The sequence below is a fragment of the Eptatretus burgeri genome, chromosome 13 (assembly GCF_056783735.1).
Source record: "Eptatretus burgeri isolate ZD-2024b chromosome 13, Ebu_testis_v1, whole genome shotgun sequence".
NCBI lineage: Eukaryota > Metazoa > Chordata > Myxini > Myxiniformes > Myxinidae > Eptatretus > Eptatretus burgeri.
The window spans coordinates 29,242,616-29,262,266 of NC_140973.1; the positions used below are offsets into that span (position 1 = coordinate 29,242,616).

Consider the following 19,651-nt stretch of genomic DNA (forward strand, 5'->3'; position numbering starts at 1 on the left):
TTTGATGTCAACTACTATCATGGATTCCATTCTTTGCTTATAATTGGAAGCAAGCTAATGGGCTGGGGATATTTTTTTTGCACTATTTTCATGCAATGTGGTAATATTTTCTAACTTGTAAGTAGGACAAAGTAAGTAAGCTTGGCAAAGTGATAGATTGAACAGAGCAGAATGAGGATAAGCAGGGGTGGTAGAGGGCATTTTTAGGATGTGGGCTATGACGCTGTTCAGATCCATTGTATACTTTGAGTCAAGGGTTGCCAGAAGCTTCTCTACTTTTACGGAAGTAGTTGGTTGCCAGTGGGGAGGGTAGGGACTACCTGAAATCTGGAAGCAAACACAGAGTTGTCATTCGACCTCACAAGCAGAGTTGCCTGTGGTGCAATTTGAAGTGAAGGAAGTGATTGGGGGGACCAGAGGTAGACTTCATAAGATGCCACCAGGGTTTTGAGGAATGAGACAGGTTCGAGAGTTCAGCCTCGAGTTTGGCCAGATGTTATGTTCTGGCTCTTCTTAAAGTGGGCAAACACTTATGGGCTTTATAGAATTCCAAAATTGCCTTTCATGACAAGGGAAATTTTTTTGGAGGCAACTGTATCACCACAGGAATCATTGTGTCAGGAGTGAGAGGTTGTGCATGATAGCTGCAGATGAGATGGAATAAACCTTTGCATGAGAGAGAGCAAGTTTTTTGGGGGGGGGGGTGTGAGGAGGGGGTCAGAGAAGGAAGATCAATCCTGAAGTGAGAAGGCAGCAAAATCGCCTTGAATGAACTGCCAGACTACGGCTCTGAGGTGACTCTGACAACAGCCAGACAGATGTAGACTTCCACAATAACATGATCAGATGAACCAATTAAAACAGTCGAGGAATAGGAAACATTAGAAAGAAAGGCGTTTGTTAACATGCCGAGAAGGAAGGATTTACAATTAGCAAAAATTTGGTCAGAAAGTTTACAGATTGGGTCAGACCCACGGAATCACATTGTCTTTTGCTACAATGCAAATGACCAGATGAAAAGGTACCAACTCCCAGACAATTGGCATGGTTACAATTAAAATAATCACATATGAGGAGAGAGTTGGGATGGGTGCTTATAAGTTGGTCCATGCTGGCAGAGGGAGATAAATGGAGTCGTTACTGTGAGGAGGAAAGGACAGCACACAGACAAACAAAAGGTGGTGGCAGAGGGAAATCACAGCCAAGGGTACAGGGTACTCCTGTGGGTTTAGAGGGGTGAGAGCATTTGCTGGAAAGAGAGAAATGGAGCGCTTGATGTAAACTGCCACTTTGCCACAGGGATGGGATTTAGGCCTGTCAAAACAGAGGAAATAATAGTCAAAGAAAAACACAGAGAAATCAAGAACATGCTGTGGGAAGAATGATTCTGTTAATAGACTACAGGCCCTGCCCATCATATCCATTCAGAAAATGATTATTGTGGTCCACTCATTGGCAAAGGATGAAATATTGTTTAAATTGTAGCTAATATGTGCCTAATCATTATTCTATTCAAAAGTTGAATGTTAGCCCACACCTCCCCACTCAATTTGTAGTATAATTTTGGGTTACATGAAAAGTTTGGTTGTCCACTCCTGATTGATGCCAACACAAACATGCACGATGACACCAGCTTTAAGGCAGTGCATCAGATGCATCGACTTACTGTCCACACTACGTGAAAGAAGACTTCATGAAGTTATGACAATGGATGCTCCCATTATAGTGATGACCATTGATCACACCATTCATCAATCCAGATGCTACAAGCTCTGACTATCAAGTTACCTTGAAGCCCAGCATCCCCAAATCTCTTGCCAATGCATGCCAAAGCAGTTCTTGCTGTGTGAAAAGCTCTAAGGGGGATCACAATGCGGTCCATGTAAACTGGTGTCTGCCATCTGATAATTTGAGATTTTGGGTAAATGGCCCCATCAGGCGAATCTGTCAGCGAGCTTTGTGGGGCCACGCCACCTCATAGTTTTCATCGGCACACATGCCTTGATCTTCCTCCCGGGAGATAGTGTAATTTAAGGGATTAGTGGGCCCAGGAAGGATAAATTAGTTTCAAAGGGTTTGGAGGGGAAGGAGTTTGAAATTAGATATAGGGATTAATGGGGCAGCTAAGTTAGAATAGGATAGGGCCAAAGCCGGCCATTTGACCTGCAGCCACTGCACGCTTCTGACATGAACATGACATCTGCTTATTTTGCCGGTTTCCAATCCTTAGCGCCACTCTCTCTTTTGCCGGGACCAGCTCTTCTGTCTGGACATTCATTGTTCCTGATGTTTGGAGAAATCAAGATGAAGAGAAAAGGAAGGACTCAAAATAACAGCTTTGATGCAGACCACGACTGGCACACCACTCATGATTATCACTGCAGCTCGAGAAAAGATTCACCATTCAGTTCCAGAGAGGATCAAGGTGGTCATGACAATGCTTACGTACAAATTGGGAAAAAGTCGAATGCATGAAGAAGTTGAAGACCCTGAAGATCTAATTCATATGTCTTCTGGCATCATTGCATCCCCTAATGTTTGCCTTGACCTGAAGACTGCTCACCAGAAGGGAGATGATGCATTCGTCACCTTGTGTAATCACTGACTGTAGGGAATTGAGACTGACCTCAACTACACATTTCAGAAAATGAAGATTAAATCATTCACTGATGCAGGGAACAAGGCGACAACAAAGGGGAAGGGTGAAGAAGTCAGATTGAAAAGTGACCGGAAACTTATTGCCAGACTTGTCATCATAGGCAGAGCATGCAAAATTGATGTGAAGAACATGATGTCACATTGTTTGGGCCCACTTTCACTGGCTATCACTACACATGATGGATGCCTTGTAAAGACTAATAAGGCAAGGCTGCTGCTTTACCTTGAATCGGATCGTGAAGCATTGCCAAAGGTCGAGACACCAAACGGGAGTGTTTGGATTGTGGATGGGATGGCCGTGCTGCAACAAATGAGGTCAAAGTACATGCCACAAAACTTGCTAAACATAATCTCCACTAATTGTTGAATTTTGCTTCCACTCGTGGTTCAACTGCAGGACACTTTGTGACGGACAGATATCCAGCTGTCAGCATCAAAAATGCAGAGCGCAAACGAAGAGCAGAAAGTGGCTCCAAGAAAATCAAGATTGAAAAGTCAGACCAACCAATCCCAAAACATTGGAAAAAGTTCCTTTCACATAGTTACAACAAGGAGCAGTTGGTTAAAATCCTGTTTGAGATGTAGAGAAAGTGCGATGTTGGAAGACTGAAAGGTCTGACAGTAACCGTGGCTAATGGGGATCTCTGCCATGCAATCATTCCACAAGATGGAACAGTTCTTGTGAAAGGCATTGAAGAGCTGCACTGCTCACACACAAGGATGTTCTTACATGCCATTATGCCAGCTACATTTCCAAATCTGGTGGCAACAGTATCATCATCAAGAGTGCTGACACGGATGTATTGTCATCGGCATCGCACAAACTTCAAGTCTTGGCAGCTCCCAACTCGACTTCCACATTGAGAAAGATGACAATCTGTAGCCTATTAATCTTCAGGCTATTGCACAACATCATGGAGATGACATAACCAAGTCAATGGTAGGCCTCCACTGCTTCGCTGGATGTGTCAGTTCATTTTATGGTAAAGGCAAGCCAAAGACGATCAAACAGATTATGGACAACCCAACATTGTGTTCGGCATTTCAATCTCTCGGGAAATCGTTCACAGTAACTAAATACATGATGTCAGACCTAGAAGTCTTTGTCTGCAAACCCTGTGGTCAGCAAGAATATTCAAACGTGAATTATGTCAGATATGAAATGTTCTTCTTCATGACCATGCAGAGAATGTTTTGTCACTAAATCGGAATGCCTTGCACAAGCATATTCAGTAAACCAATTTCTAAGCCACCATTTACAAGCGTAGCTTAGAACAGCACACAGATATTCCACCTCCTGTTGGACAGAGATGGAAGCTGATAAATTATGCAGATGATGCCCTGGGAATTGACTGGATGCAGATGCAATCAGCTCAAAAAAGCATTCTTGAACATTCATTCATCCCGTGCATGCAAGAAATCTCAGTGCATAGTAGGGGAGGCAGATGGCAAATGCTGTGTGTCTTTTAGCCTTCAGTGCACTGAACTATGCTCATATCATACATGTGAGAATAAAGATCGATTAACTCCCACTGATGACGATGTAGACAGTGAGCCTGAGGACATGGGTGGAGGAGATGATGGGCTGGACTAGTTTTGAAGATGACGACTTTCAAGAAAAGTCATCCTTCACATCGTGTGGACAGTAAGTAGATGCAGTAGATGCACCACCTTATAGCTGATTCTATTGTGCACGTTTGTGTTGGCGTCAATCAAGAGTGAGCAACCAAAATTTTCATGTAACCCAAAATTATACTGCAAATTTTTGGTGTGAATTGTGGGCTAACATGCAATATCTGAAAGTGGGATAAATTAAAACAAGTAAAAAAAATGGCATAAAATTTCATGGCCCCCATTGTTTCAGTAATTTTGCTGGATGGAGTTAAAGGGCGAGCCCATATTTATTTACAACTAAAATGGCTGCCAGTATACCAGTCGACAATCTTTTATCAGATCGCAAAATAAAGTGAGGGGCACATGTATGCCATTATATTCTTTGCATGTCTGAGAAATGGTTGGGGACACATTTGAGTAACATAATGGCCACCAGTAGGCCATCTTGGATCTGATCTAAAAAAAAAAAAAAAGACGTGTTGTGGTGAATTGAAGGTCGTGACGTGCGATCACATGTTGCACGGCTCGAGCACGGAATAGATAAAGCTAAGGTTCCGCTCGGTCGGGGGATTGTCCCAGGGGCATTGTCGTTTATGGCGGCGGTTCACTTGGTGCTCGTTGAATGGTGAGAATTGAGAGTATATCGGACTCCGGGCTTATACTGATTTATTTTGCGGTGATTAGTTGCACGTGTATACCTTACTGCTTATGTACTCCTTGCTGCACCTGTATCCCCTGATGTGCCCGTAGAAGTGGCTTCAATCAAATGGAATAAAGCCTACACTCTGAAGGTTCTTCTCTCGTTTTCATTTCAATTTATTCCATTTGGTTTTCTCGGCTCTCTCAACCAACGATGGACAAGATCTACAAACCAGAGAGGTTCGACGCAGACCCAAACGCGACTGACTCAGAAATGAAATGGTCGCATTGGTTCCGTTCCTTCTCACACTATCTGACCATCATCGAAGAGGGAGCCGACAAATTGGCCGCCCTTGTGAATCATGTCTCGCCCGGCGTATACAGGCTCTTCTCGGAGTGTGACACCTACGAAGCAGCGATCGACGTGCTGCAGGCGCTCTACGTGAAGCGCAAGAATGAGGTATACGTACGACATCTTCTCAACACACGCAAGCAAGCAGCCGGGGAGACAATCGATCAGTTCCTGCAAGCTCTGAAACAGCTGGGAAAAGACGGCAGCTTCCGGGCCGTAAACGCCGAGGAACACCGAAATGAAGCGACCCGGGAGGCATTTATCCAAGGACTCAGATCAGCCCACATACGGCAACGCTTACTAGAGAAAGCGCAACCCACTCTTGAAAAGGTAGTCGACCAGGCTCGAGCGATGGATACGGCTCAGCAGCAATCTGAGTCATTTGGGACACCGATGCTGCTAATGAACGCCGCTACGGTGGAAACTCAAGGAACCCCACAGACACAGACACAGCCTGACACAGGGGATGGAGAAAAACCCGAGGAGTCGGATACCCAGACCTCGTCAAACTCCTCAGCAACTACTCCGGTTGGTAAATGCTTCTTTTGTGGGTACAAAAGACACTCCGCCACAAATGCCCCGCCAGAGATGCCACATGCATGAATTGTGACAAGAAAGGGCATTATGCCAGGGTATGTAAATCTACTCTAAGGAGAAATAAACCCACTTCTGCGGCTCTCTAATCACAAAAGAAACTAACTGCAGCCTCACCGGGGAATCTATCCAAGGCTATCATCAACGTACGAATTAACGGGCATATGGCTGAGGCTCTGATTGATACCGGTAGCTCTGAAAGTTTCGTCAACAGCTCGCTAGTGAAGGGCAGGAAATGGAAGATCCACCCAACAGACAATACGGTATGCATGGCCGCCACATCACTACAGTCCCGCGTACGAGGGTATTGCAATGTTGAATTGGACGTAAAAGGGTACACGCATCGGGATGTAAGGGTACTGGTGCTTCGTGATTTATGCGCAGACGTAATTCTGGGTCATAATGTCCTCAAGCAGCACACGAGCGTCGAAATACCCTTTGGAGGAAGCAAACCTCGTCTAATTTTAAATGCTTTGACCACCGCAGAGGTAACATCCCCCCAGCTGTTTGCTAACTTGTCGCCGGTCTGTAAACCGATAGCGATCAAATCGCGGCGATATACCACTGCTGATATGAACTTCATCACTTCAGAGACCAAGCGATTACTGGAAGAAGGAATTATAGAACCGAGCGATTCGCCATGGCGCGCACAGGTGTTGGTCACCGCCAATCAGAATCATAAGAAACGAATGGTTGTCGATTATTCCCAAACGGTCAATCGTTTCACCCAACTCGATGCCTACCCTTTGCCGCGCATAGACGAGATGGTCGAACGCGTGGCCAATTATAAGATATTCAGCACCATCGATTTGCGAAGCGCCTATCATCAAATTCCCATCCGAGAGGAAGACAAACCTTACACCGCATTCCAGGCAGGTGGACGCCTCTACCAATTCAGGAGGATTCCGTTCGGTGTCACGAATGGAGTAGCTTGCTTCCAACGAGTTATGGACGACATCATCTCAGATGAAAACCTCAAAGACACTTTTGTTTACGTGGACAATGTCACAGTGTACGGTAGGGATCAGGGGGAACATGATATGAATCTGGACAGATTCTTGAGCATTGCTAGAAAATATAATCTGACCCTCAACTACGAGAAATGCGTATTCTCGGCAAGGTCAATTGACCTTCTCGGCTACACAATAGCCTACGGCACGATTAAGCCTGATCCTGAACGATTGCGCCCACTTCGTGAGCTACCCCCACCTCAGGACCTGCAGACAATGCGCCGGGTGATCGGCATGTTCGCTTACTATGCAAGATGGATTTCCCAATACTCCGAGAAAATACATCCCCTAGTGCATTGCAAAAACTTCCCACCAGATGCCGCTGTTGTAAAAGCTTTCCACAGCCTCAAAGATGATATCAGTAATTCCGTGGTATTATCGATCGATAGCTCGGTGCCCTTCGTGGTGGAAACAGATGCTTCTGATCACGCGATAGCTGCTACGCTTAATCAGTCTGGGCGACCCGTCGCGTTCTTCTCGAGAACTCTCTCTGGAAGCGAGCAGAGACACTCGGCAATAGAGAAGGAAGCGTACGCCATTGTCGAAGCCCTACGTAAATGGAGACACTATTTACTGGGAAACCATTTCACGCTCGTCACAGACCAACGATCCGTGGCATTCATGTTTGATGGCAAAAATAACGGGAAAATTAAGAATGAAAAAATTATGAGATGGCGGATAGACCTAGCCTGCTATAGTTACGACATAGTTTACCGGCCCGGGAGGGAAAACCCTGCTGCAGACACCTTCTCTCGGGTCTACTGTTCGGCGACAATCAGTCGGGCTTTGCAAGACCTCCATGTGTCTCTGTGCCACCCGGGGGTAACCAGAATGGCACATTTCGTGCGCAGACAAATCCTTCCCTATTCTATTGAAGATATTAAACAAATGAATGCTTCATGCCCTGTTTGTGCTGAACTAAAACCCAGATTCTATGGCGCGGCTTCTGGCAGATTGATCAAGGCCACTTCTCTCTTCGAGAGACTAAACATTGACTTCAAAGGGCCCCTGCCGACCGAGACAGACAACAGATACATATTCACTGTTGTTGATGAATATTCAAGGTTCCCTTTCGCATTTCCGTGCTCGGATATGACCTCGGGCACTGTCGTGAAATGTCTGTCTGACCTCTTCGCTATGTTTGGGAAACCTTCATACATACATTCAGACAGAGGGCCGTGTTTCATGTCGGCCAGGCTAAAACAATTCCTATTAGAGCACGGCATAGCAACTAGTCGAACGACGGGTTACAACCCACAGGGTAATGGGCAGGTGGAACGATATAATGGAGTTATTTGGAAAGCCGTAACTCTGGCGTTGAAATCAAGAGGACTGGGGCCCGAGCGGTGGGAGGTTACCCTTCTCGACGCTCTGAATTCCATATGCTCTTTGCTCTGCACGTCCACCAATGCAACTCCTCACGAACGAATGTTTACTCACCAGCGGCGTTATGTTGACGGCCAATCGGTGCCCAACTGGCTAACCCATCCCGGAACAGTGTTCATGAAACGCCCGGTACGACAAAGCAAGTATGAACCCATGGTGGAAGAGGTCGAACTCATCGATACTAATCCAGAGTATGCTCATGTCAGGCTCCCGGATGGCAGGGAGACCACTGTATCGGTTCGCCATTTGGCTGCCTCAGGTACTCCTCCCGCAGGTACACCACCATCTGGCACACCTCCCTCTGACATCCCCTCCCCAGGTGTCCCCCCCCCCCAGGGACTCCACCCAAGAAGGGTGACGACGGAGCTGCCGCGTTCCACCCGAGAGCGATCGGGGAGTCATCCCCGGCACGAGTCGAGGCTCACCAAGAGGATCGGAAGCCTCCCTCAAGTGAAACCGCCATTTACTCCCGGAGAGGTCGACGGATAATACCCCCTCGCCGACTCAATCTGTAAAGGGGATTATCGGCATCCTCGATGCTCATGCTCCTATATGCTCGTTACATAATATATCGATGCTCATTACCATGCTCCTACAACTCAAAATAATCCTCACTGCTTGGCATGTATGCTTCTGTAGTTTAGATAGTTCGCGTTGCTTGAAATGTATACTCCTATAGCGCTGAGGTAATCATGGTGCGTTAGTTGGGCCTCTAGTTACATTTTAAAGACGGGGAAAATGTGGTGAATTGAAGGTCATGACGTGCGATCACATGTTGCACGGCTCGAGCATGGAATAGATAAAGCTAAGGTTCCGCTCGGTCGGGGGGATTGTCCCAGGGGCATTGTCGTTTACGGCGGCGGTTCACTTGGTGCTCGTTGAATGGTGAGAATTGAGAGTATATCGGACTCCGGGCTTATACTGATTTATTTTGCGGTCATTAGTTGCACGTGTATACCTTACTGCTTATGTACTCCTTGCTGCACCTGTATCCCCTGATGTGCCCGTAGAAGCGGCTTCAATCAAATGGAATAAAGCCTACACTCTGAAGGTTCTTCTTTCGTTTTCATTTCACGTGTCAATGTAAACCATCATTCATTATCCGTGTGCCAAGTTTGAACAAAATCATTGAATTACTGAATGCTTGTCTGAGAAATGGTTGAGGACGTGTTCAACATCAGGTTTTTTTTACAACTCAAATGGGTGCCAGCCAGCCATATTGGATCTGATCTTGAAACAAAATGATGTGCTTATGTAAGCCATCATTAATTAACAGTGTACCAAGTTTGAACAATATTGGTAAATGCATGTCCAAAAAATGGTTGAGGACGTGTTCGACACCGGGTTTTTTTTTTACAACTAAAATAGCCGACAGTCGGCCATATCGGAGCTGATGTCAAAAAACATGATGTGCATATTTGTAAGTCAACCTATCCTTATCCGTGTGCCAAGTTTGAACAACATCGGAAAATGCTTGTCCGAGAAATGTTTGAAGACGTGTTCAACATTGGGGGGGGGCGGGGGGAGGGGTTATAACTAAAATGGCCACCAGTCTACCATCTTTCATCAGATTGCAAAATGAAGTTAGGTGCAAATGTATGCTGTTGTGTATTGCGCTTGTGCCAAGCTTGAACAAAATTGGACCATGCATGTCAGAGAAATGGTTGAAAACACATTTAAGTAACAAAATGGCCACCAGTCGGCCATCTTGGATCTGATGTCGAAAAAACACGACGTGCACATGTAAGCCACCATTCCTTATCTGTGTGCCAAGTTTGAACACGATCACTAAATGTATATTGAGAACATGTTCGAGAAATTGTTGAGAACGTGTTCAACACTGGGGGTTTTTTCCAACTAAAATGGCCGCCAGTCAGCCATCTTGGATCTGACGTCGAAAAAAAATGACACGCATAAGTATTCCATCATGTGTTGTCTTTGTGCCAAGTACGAATAAAATTGGTCCATATATGTCTGAGATATGGCTATGGACGCACGCACGCACGCATGTAAGGACGCGAAAATCGAGACCAAAATAATACAAAGCCCATGTTTCGGACTAAGTCCGACAGGGGCTAATAATGGGTAGGCATGTATTAGCTACACTGTCAACAATATTTCATCCTCTGCCAGTGGACCACAAGAATCAATTCTTGAAGGCAAGGGCCTATTATCTCTAAGGAATATCAAGTTTATAAGCAACAGCATGGATTGAGAGATTTGTCAGATTTGAGTAGAGGACTCAGAAGTTGGAGGCCCATATAGTTCGTAACAGTGAGAAAATGTGAAGTTGGCAGGGTGAGGAATCATTGGTGGGTGGGGGTGGAGGGTAGGAAGAAGCGAAGGGACATGGAGAGCAAGTCAATGTGGAGAGACATGCAGTGGGGGGAGATGGAGCTGTGAGACTTGGATGGGGGGAGCGGGGACACAGAGCAGGGATGGGGTCATGAGAGGCAGAGTTGAGTGAATAAAGACCCAATGAAAGATAGCACTCTATAAGCAGGATCATGCAGGTTTGTGAGGGATCCAGGAATGAAACAGAAAAGAAGAGAAGAGCAGGAGGCAGTTGGGGAGAAAGACATTTGGAAATATGAGTATGGAAGATAAGTCATTTTAAATTTGTCATTTAAAAGATTTTGCATTCACAGAATGTGAGGGGAGGAGGAAAGTGAGAAAGATGAGAGCAGAAAAATAAATATGGATGAAACAGAATGTTGATTGAGGTAAGCTAACCGTCATGGGAGGCAAGAAGAGGCTGATGTTTCAGGCGTTAACCTTTTGTTGGAGCAAAAAACGCTATTTTTGTTTTTTTGCTCTGACAAAGGTTAGCATACCTGGATCAATGTTCTGTTGATTTCATCCACTCTTCTACCTGTCCTTCCAATCTTTTACCTGTCCACTAATGCAGATTGACACTAGCCTTCATGAGCAAGAGTTGTTCTTCATTCCAATAAGAAGAAATAGTTTTGGAACTGAATGTCTTCATGAATGAGTTGAAACTGTTTTGTCTTTTTTGAAAAGAAAGAAGAATATGGCGAGGGAGGGTGGGAATTAGAGTGAAAAGGATGCGTGGTGATGGAAAGGCGAGGAAAGAAAGAGATTGGGAAGGAGTTCAATTGCAGATGTTTGCGAACACGTGGTCAACACAAGGAGGAATAAAACCATCAAACAAGCACAAAATGGGGTAAGAGGGATTGTTTTATTAAAAGAAGTGTGAAGAAGTTAGAATGAGGGTGGAAACAGGGATGGTACAAGAGGATGGAAGGAAAGACTAATGAACCGGCGTGTGAGTATGGATAGGCAAAAATAACCAAGGCAGACCAAGTAATCACGCAAGAAGAATTTTTTTTTAAATTGGACAACAATCGACGGCAACAGAGATAATTCTGGAACAGTATATTTAATTTTAAAGTGCGTCAGAGCAATGAAAAAAAGGCATCAAATGTCAGAAACCGGAAACTGCAATTTTGATATTTGGACATTCATATCTGGAAATAAGAGTATTAGTCCTACAGTGTAGTCTGATATTTCAGATCAATTGTTCAAATTTGCATAAAATCACCAAAATTGGTACACATGTAGAATAATGTATTCCGAACAATTCTAGATATGGAGCCACCAGAGATTGTGTCTTGGTCAGCTTCGGCGACCATTTTCCAAAATGGCCGCCATTCTACTTTAGCGAAATTGGCTATATGCTCTTATTTTCCTATTGTATTGGTGGTAGATATAAGTAAAGTGTAAAATTCAGTAAATTGACCATGAAAAGGCGTATTCAAATATTGTGAGCCGGTATTTTCGGTAAAAAATCCATTATTTGATTTGTAAATTGCTGCTCTCCTGAAACTTTTTGCTGAAAAGTACCCATTATTGCCTGGAGAACAAGAGTCAAATGATATTCATCACATTCAATGGGTTTGGAATCAACAAAAATTGCATTATAGATTACATACTTTACTCTATTTTGAAAAGGGAACTGATAATCGTGATAATGACAAACTCAGAAAATGGAGTCAAATTATTGCACACTTCACTTTGAAGCGGCTACGGTTTACTGTCTACTACCATTCTACCAGGACACATGGTACACGCATACATCAGTCTAGTACAATATGAGTTTCTGAGCTCAAGTGTACTGGCTCTGGATCAAGACGTCAACACTTTTACAAGCAATGCAACTTTGCATTTGCACATTCTAAGCTGGGCCGATATCTCAGTCTGTGTCTACTGCATCTGTGTACTGGCATTCTCCTTCACAAGCACACAGTCCAGTGCATTGCAGATTAGCCTTCTTGCATTTGCAGCGGTTTCTACAGCCTTTTTTGCAGCCGCACGACACCAGTTCGAAGCAGCTTTTTGAAGCCTCAGGAAGTGTGGTCCAGAGTGGTTCGTAAGACCCATCCTCCGTTTGCCACCAGCCGCAGCTTGTTGGTGAGGGAAGCACGGGTTGAAGGACCAAGACCTACCCCCAGACATAGCCACCCTGGAAGACTGATCTCTTCACATGCTGTTCCAAAGTATCGTAGGTAGGTGGGATGCGCTGGACGGAGTTCCTCTTGGCGGAGAGTTTCTTTCTGGCCTCGTTGACATCCGTATATGGACTGGTGCGGTCATAGAGGAGCACCACAAACCTTTCAATGCAGTGCATTGTGTCATCCTGGATGTTGACTGGCATGATGGTCAGGGTCACAAGAGAATCTGTCAGTTCTGGAAACGAGTTCCATGTGGCCCAGGCAGATTTCTTCCCATGCCCCACGAATGCTGATACCGTGTCACATCCGGTCATGGCATGGAAGACAGGGAGGGCACGTGCATTCTGTGGACCGAGGGAGGCAGCTATTTCATGGGCAGGGATGTAGCGGTAGTTCTTGCCCGTCCCAAAGGCAATCCAGAGTTCATCCACGCATGGTAGTGCCTGGGCTACCATCACCGCCAAGACGACGACGTCGGTGTCTACGGTTCGAACTTGAATCCAACGGTGGTCATGTTCTGCAGCATGGGCCACATGTAGCCAATATTACCAATTACAACACCACTTCCACCACTACCACCACCACAACAAAATACTTCTGAACCTGTCACTGATGCTGTGTGCGAAAATGGATTTTCCCATAAAAATGACCATTTTTCCCCAATACAATGGTTGGAAATATAATAAATCAACACAAATGACATTTGTATTGTTTTCCTTTGTAAATGCACATCACATGGAGTATTTATCACCTCTGAGAAACCTACAAAGAGAATAACAATGACAGATATCCCATGTTGTTAAAGTAGAATGGTGGCCATTTTCCAAAATGGCCGCCAAAGCTGACCAAGGCAAAATCTCGAGTGGCTCTATATCCAGAATTGTTCAGAATACATTAGTCAACATATGTACCAATTTCGGTGCTTTTATGAAAAGTCGAACAATTGGTTTGCAATGCTGCAGTACTATATGGAGGATAAAACATTTTAACTTTTTAATATTAAAGATTTTGCATGAACAGAATGTGAGGGCAGGAGGAAAAGGAGGAAGATGAAAGCAGAAAAAAAATATGGATGAAATCAACAGAATGTTGATTGAGGTGAGCTAACTGTCATGGTAGGCAAGGAGAAGCCATGATATTAATATCACACCTCTCCAGAAAACTTTTTGCTGTGAAATCTATGAAACCAAATATTTTTAAAGGGAAATATTCTTTGGTGGAAATTACTTGTGAAACCAATAAAATCCAACATTATATTTAATGAACCACCCATTCATTTCCGAACCACCATGCAGGACTGTAATTGTCCCATAATTCTCTAGATGATGGCAAATTTCACACATTTATGAATCAAACTACTTTCTTTTATGACAATACAGTGAAATAAACAGAAACATGCTTTGGCATACCTGATGAATAAATGTGTTCAATAATGTTTGCATCACATATGTGACCCTAACCAATAACTATGAAGTACGAAAACGAATTGAACCAAAGCTGCTTTATTTATTTATTTTAGAAAATGCATGTATTTCAGCAAAACAGTTTTTAAAATAGTTTGCGATGAAAATGCTCATGTATCGTTTTGAATTTCTGCATCTTTTTGAACGTGAGACTTCTTGATTGAATTTGGTAAAATATTTGGTAAAAATTGATGCATACACGTTTCCTGCAAAATTTCACAAGTAACATTTCTGATCATCAACGTGTTCTTTAAGCCTGATTGAGATTAATCTCTACAACTAAATGGCATATCATTCATTTTGCAGAAATGAAACATTCATTGCAACTTCAGTGAGATGTGACTTTATTAGCTTGGCATCATTACAGTAAAGTGGAATTAGAGCGCAACTGACCAAACGTTTTGATCTCTTAATGTGATGAATCACCCCTTCATCACAACAGCATCACAGTCAGTTGGTTACACCTTTACATCTGGTTACACCTTTACAAATGCTCACTTTTCAAAGTAAGACTATCATCGAATCAACGGAATACTAGACTTCATGATGGTGAGTGTTCCATTCGGTAACGCAGACCTTTGACCTTGGATGTTTCCTCCGGTCCCTTTAATTTTTGGCCCCTGACCATTGGCCAAGTCCCTTTCACATTTGACCCATTCCCATCACGACATACACCCTCGCTCAGCACACAGTTTCCTCTTTTCCTCTTATGAAGGGTGAACGCTGGAAACATTAGATGCACCTGGCTTTCCACAAAAATGAACAAACTCATTGGTTTTCACTTGATAAAATCCATTTATTTTCCTCTGTCGATTTAGCTGTCGTTATGAGTGAACATTTTCCAATTAATCCAACTTAGCATTGCAGTCACATTGGTGTATACTCCAGGACCCTCAGCACGTCCAGAGCAGGCCGGGCCAAAGGACGTAAGACCGTATAAAGTCCATTTATTGTCCAAGTCTTGACACACGAGTGGTCCACCGCTATCTCCCTACAAAATCATGAGAACAAGATATATTGCATCAACCACAGCCATTCAAAATGTAAGAACTCTATCCATTTATCTGTGAAAGTCCATTATTGTGCAGTATACTTCAATGACAATATGGACAAGAAAAGTGAGTTTTGAAGACTTACCATGCAAGAGTCAACATAGCCAGCATCGTGTCCAGCACAGAGCATTCTCGGAGTGAGGTGGACGCCCGGAAAAAAAGCCTCACAGGTCTTACGGGGCACAATTCTCACCTCTCCTTCTTGTAACTTTGAAGGTTTTGCTAGGGACAGAGATATAACATTTGCATTGTCTTGAGATTTCAATGTCATCATGAGTACATCGATTATAACATTCAAAGCGAAATTAATTTAAACCAGCTAATCGTTTTCCTCAAATCTAATAGCAACATGGCACATCTCACTTAAGTAAGGAAAAATACTTCTGGACAAAGTTAACACCTATATTATGGTAATGGAAAAGTCTCACTTTGATATCATCATTGTGCAAGAACAGCTCAAAAATAGTGCTCCAACAAATCATGGGAAAATTCGGTTAGGTATGTATTATCCCATTTATGAGCAATAGAATCTTATATAATGGAAACAATTATGACAGAACCCTTTGTTTAATCATTAAGTTGCAGTATTTATTATGCTCTTCAACAAGGAGCAAGTAATAAAATAAGGTTTTATATTTTTGCAGACATGACCTCTTTCTATCTTTCCAGTGCTTCCTTTGCATTAATCTGACTATACATCCAAGTAACACTGCGAATGGAATAGCATCTCTCTGCCAAATTCGCGAAGTCGTGACTTTATTCATCATCATCATCATCATCATCATCATCATCATCATCATCGTTTTACAGCCGTTTCCATGCTTGCATGTGTAAGCCCTGGTTCACCCAATGGCTACTTTCCAGGCTGCACGATCCTTTGCTCGCCCTCTTGTTCGGCCTTTAACTCCAAGATCGTCTCTCAGCAACACATCCCATGTTTTCCTCGGACAGCCTCTCGCTCTCCTTCCATTCACATTCATATTTATACACCTCTTCACACAGCTGCCCACCCCCATCCTTTCCACATGTCCGAACCATCTCAACCTACCCCAACACGGAACCTCACGAATGCTTTCTATACCTAACCTCTCTCTTAATTCCACATTTGATTTCCTATCCTCCAGTGTCACATTACACATCCATCTCACCATTCTCATTTCATTTTGTTCACACCTTCGTTAATCATCCTTTTTGATCACCCATGCTTCAAAAGTTTAAAGTTCTGAAAGTGTCTTGGGAAGCTCATAATTCCCAGCAAGTGAAATTTAGTAGGTCTATGTATAAATAAACGCTTCTTGATTATTGCCTTGAACATTCTTTCAATGGAATCACCATCCCAGATCCCACTAGTGTTAATCTCCAAGAGATCATCATTGATAAAATTCCAAACTGGGTCAGCTACATAACACTGTTGCTGCAAGATCATGATAGCTTTGATACCCTGTGATAAGTGGCTCACCTTCGAGCTCCTCCAGACCTATCAACCTTATACAAGGCTCAGGTCAGAGGTATGATAGAATACTCTTCACTTTCCTGGATGGGGGTATATAAAACAACACTTCAGAAGCTCAACTCCATCCTGGACAGGGCTGTTTACTTCAATGACTCACCACGGCCCCCTGTCACAATGATGTTGTGTAGCTGCTCTGTGTATTATCTACAGAATATACTTCAAGCAATTTACCCTCCCTATTCCATCAACTCCTCCTCGACTGATAGCATATACCTTCAGGAATCATAAGAGCAGCTGGGACCACAAGACTTTAAGTTTCACTTCAAGTCACACAAAATCTTCACTTAGGCGAATCATTGTCACATTACCCAAGGTTATTTGACCGATGGACCGATAGATCTATGTCCAACCAGCCTCATTGGGAAGGAGTCATTTGGGCCTGGAATTGTGACATAATTATCTCGATTTTATGTCCCATCAGCAGATGGGTGCACTCCAAACTCGACTTTATTGACAGGATAAACACAAAGCAACACAATGGTACAATACTGACGCAACAAATAAAATGAACACTGGCTCTCTCTGTCTCTCTCAGATCCACTTTTCCACTTATCTACACCATTCAGTGACTTTATTCACAAAAGCTGCTCCTTCAAGCAAACCACTCCAAAGTATGACGGTTCTACAACCAAATGGAGACAGAAACTACGAGATCCGGAAGCAGCCAGAACCTTCAAGAACAATTGTGATCCTTCCATCAGCTGCAAAATCGAACTTCAATCGAAACACGACACCATTTTACACTATTCAACTTCAAAAATCAATATCTAGCTTCAACAAACATCACAGTCATATACAGTATAATAAACAATTTGTTCCCCAACGGAGCACAGGTAAACAAGTTCAAACTACGCACCGACTATTTCAAAAAATTACCAGAAAATCATTTGTGACAATCACTACTCACTCTTAATAGATTCAATCTTGAAATTATCCACCGTAAGAATATTAAGAGATTCAATGCTTCCTGTAAGCAGTGCTGGCCACATCATAAAAGCTAATAAAGAAAAAAAATATGAACATCAGAACAAAATGGTTAAAGTTATCCGCCGTAAAAGATCACAAAGTACTAACATTTCGAGCTTTACCTCATTTTGCTCTGATGAAGGGGAAGGCGTGAAATGTCAGCACTTTGTGATGTTTTACGGCAGATAACTTTAACCATTTTTACCCCGCACACATGAAGCGAAAATTGGGGTAAAGCAATTGGTTCATGTCCGTCCGTCTGTCGGTCTGTCCACAAACGTCAGTTTATGAGTGAGGAATAACTTAATTTGAATTGAATGGTATATTTTGAAGACGAATTGGAACATTAATCGGAAAACAAACCTGCTGTTTAACAGTACTTTGTCTCTAAATTTGTCCCAATCGCACATGCGTGGAGAGGAGTGAAATTTTTCTCAGCTTGCCTGGCAGTGAAACAGAATTGAAAATCAATCCACACGGGAAACTTTTTGGTTTAATCACATCATAAATGACACATATAACAGGCACAAACAACTAATGTAACGTGTTAGATAGGGTGGTGTATTAGACACTGCTTCAATGGTGGTAAATTCTAGAATTCATTTATTCATATGACTTTTACAATCTTTATTTTATTTCAATTGAATTATATACATGAACACTGCAGAACACAAATTATCTTATTATCACTTCCAAGAACCTGCAGTTTTGCAGGACTTTGACATGTTAAATGAGGTGGGTGTATGAGACTGCTTCAATCGTGCTAAACCTTCGGAATTTTTTTTTAACGATTTTTAAAATCTTTATTTTATTTAAATTGAAGTATATACTTAAACACTGGGTGGGGTAACATGCTTTATGAACTCCTTAATATTTTCCTGTTTTTATTATCTTATGCCACCATTACAAATCGTTAGTTCTTTGCTGGAATTAGCAACTATTACTAAAGAAAAAAAAACATCACACCTGTGTCCAAAGGAAGCGGTTCAGTTTGGCATTTTAAAAGTGAAACAGGCAAAGTCTAGAAATGAACGAAACCTATTAGAATAACACTTTAGAACCTTTTCGAATCACCTTTGAGAATCACCCTTGAGAACAGTGTTTCTCAACCGGGGTTCCCCGGAACCCTAGGGTTCCGCAAGAGGTTGCTAGGGGTTCCGCGAGAAACAGTAATAAATAGGCTAATGTATTTTTGAGTAGTTTTGGTTTGATTTAATATTCGTAATTTTACCATACATGTATGGCATATTGTTGGAAACTCCTTGGTTATTAGAATAGAGGCTTCAACCTCTTATATTATTTACAATTATAACAACCATCGGGAATGTATTTAACGATGTCTATATGGCGCCAGTGTGAAACCACCCTCACTAGTTAGTGGACGTCCTGTACGCGGCGGATTTGTGTATCATTGAGTGACTGACTCAAATATGGGACGCGTGCATGGTGTCCATCTATCTTCTCTGTGCTTCCGAGCGCGAAGTCTGTCTCTGTCTCTGTCTCTGTCTCTGTCTCTGTCTCTGTCTCTGTCTCTGTCTCTGTCTCTGTCTCTGTCTCTGTCTCTGTCTCTGTCTCTGTCTCTCTCTCTCTCTCTCTCTCTCTCTCTCTCTCTCTCTCTCTCTCTCTCTCTCTCTCTCTCTCTCTCTCTCTCTCTCTCTCTCTCTCTCTCTCTCTAGGTTAGTTCTTCTGTTTACCTTCATTGCTTCAGCTTTATTTGTTTAAGTTTTGTTTATCAAGTTACATGAGGTGTGTTTTTTAATTGTCAAACAGACTCAGGGTTGACAAACACTTTCGAAAATGACGTTTGCAAACAAACAAAAATTTTTTTTTGTGAATTAAAACCTCGGTGTGAGGTCTCATAAACGAGTAGTATTTTTTTTTCATTTCCAATAAATTTGACAAAAAGGGGGTCATTTTTTCCTTAAACCAGGT

General features: G+C 42.9%; 1 protein-coding gene across 3 annotated transcripts in view; it reads right to left on the bottom strand.

Moving 5' to 3' along the window:
- Positions 1-11,433: 11,433 nt before the first annotated feature.
- Positions 11,434-19,651, bottom strand: part of LOC147014147 (atrial natriuretic peptide-converting enzyme-like) — a 131,635-nt gene continuing 123,417 nt past the window's right edge. For all 3 annotated transcript variants that reach the window (XM_085851848.1, XM_085851849.1, XM_085851850.1), the window contains 2 exons: positions 15,326-15,462; positions 11,434-15,179 (listed from right to left, as the gene is read on the bottom strand). In XM_085851848.1, the coding sequence (XP_085707974.1) occupies positions 15,003-15,179; positions 15,326-15,462 (314 nt within the window). In that variant the 3' untranslated portion in view covers positions 11,434-15,002. The remainder of the gene's footprint in view (positions 15,180-15,325; positions 15,463-19,651) is intronic.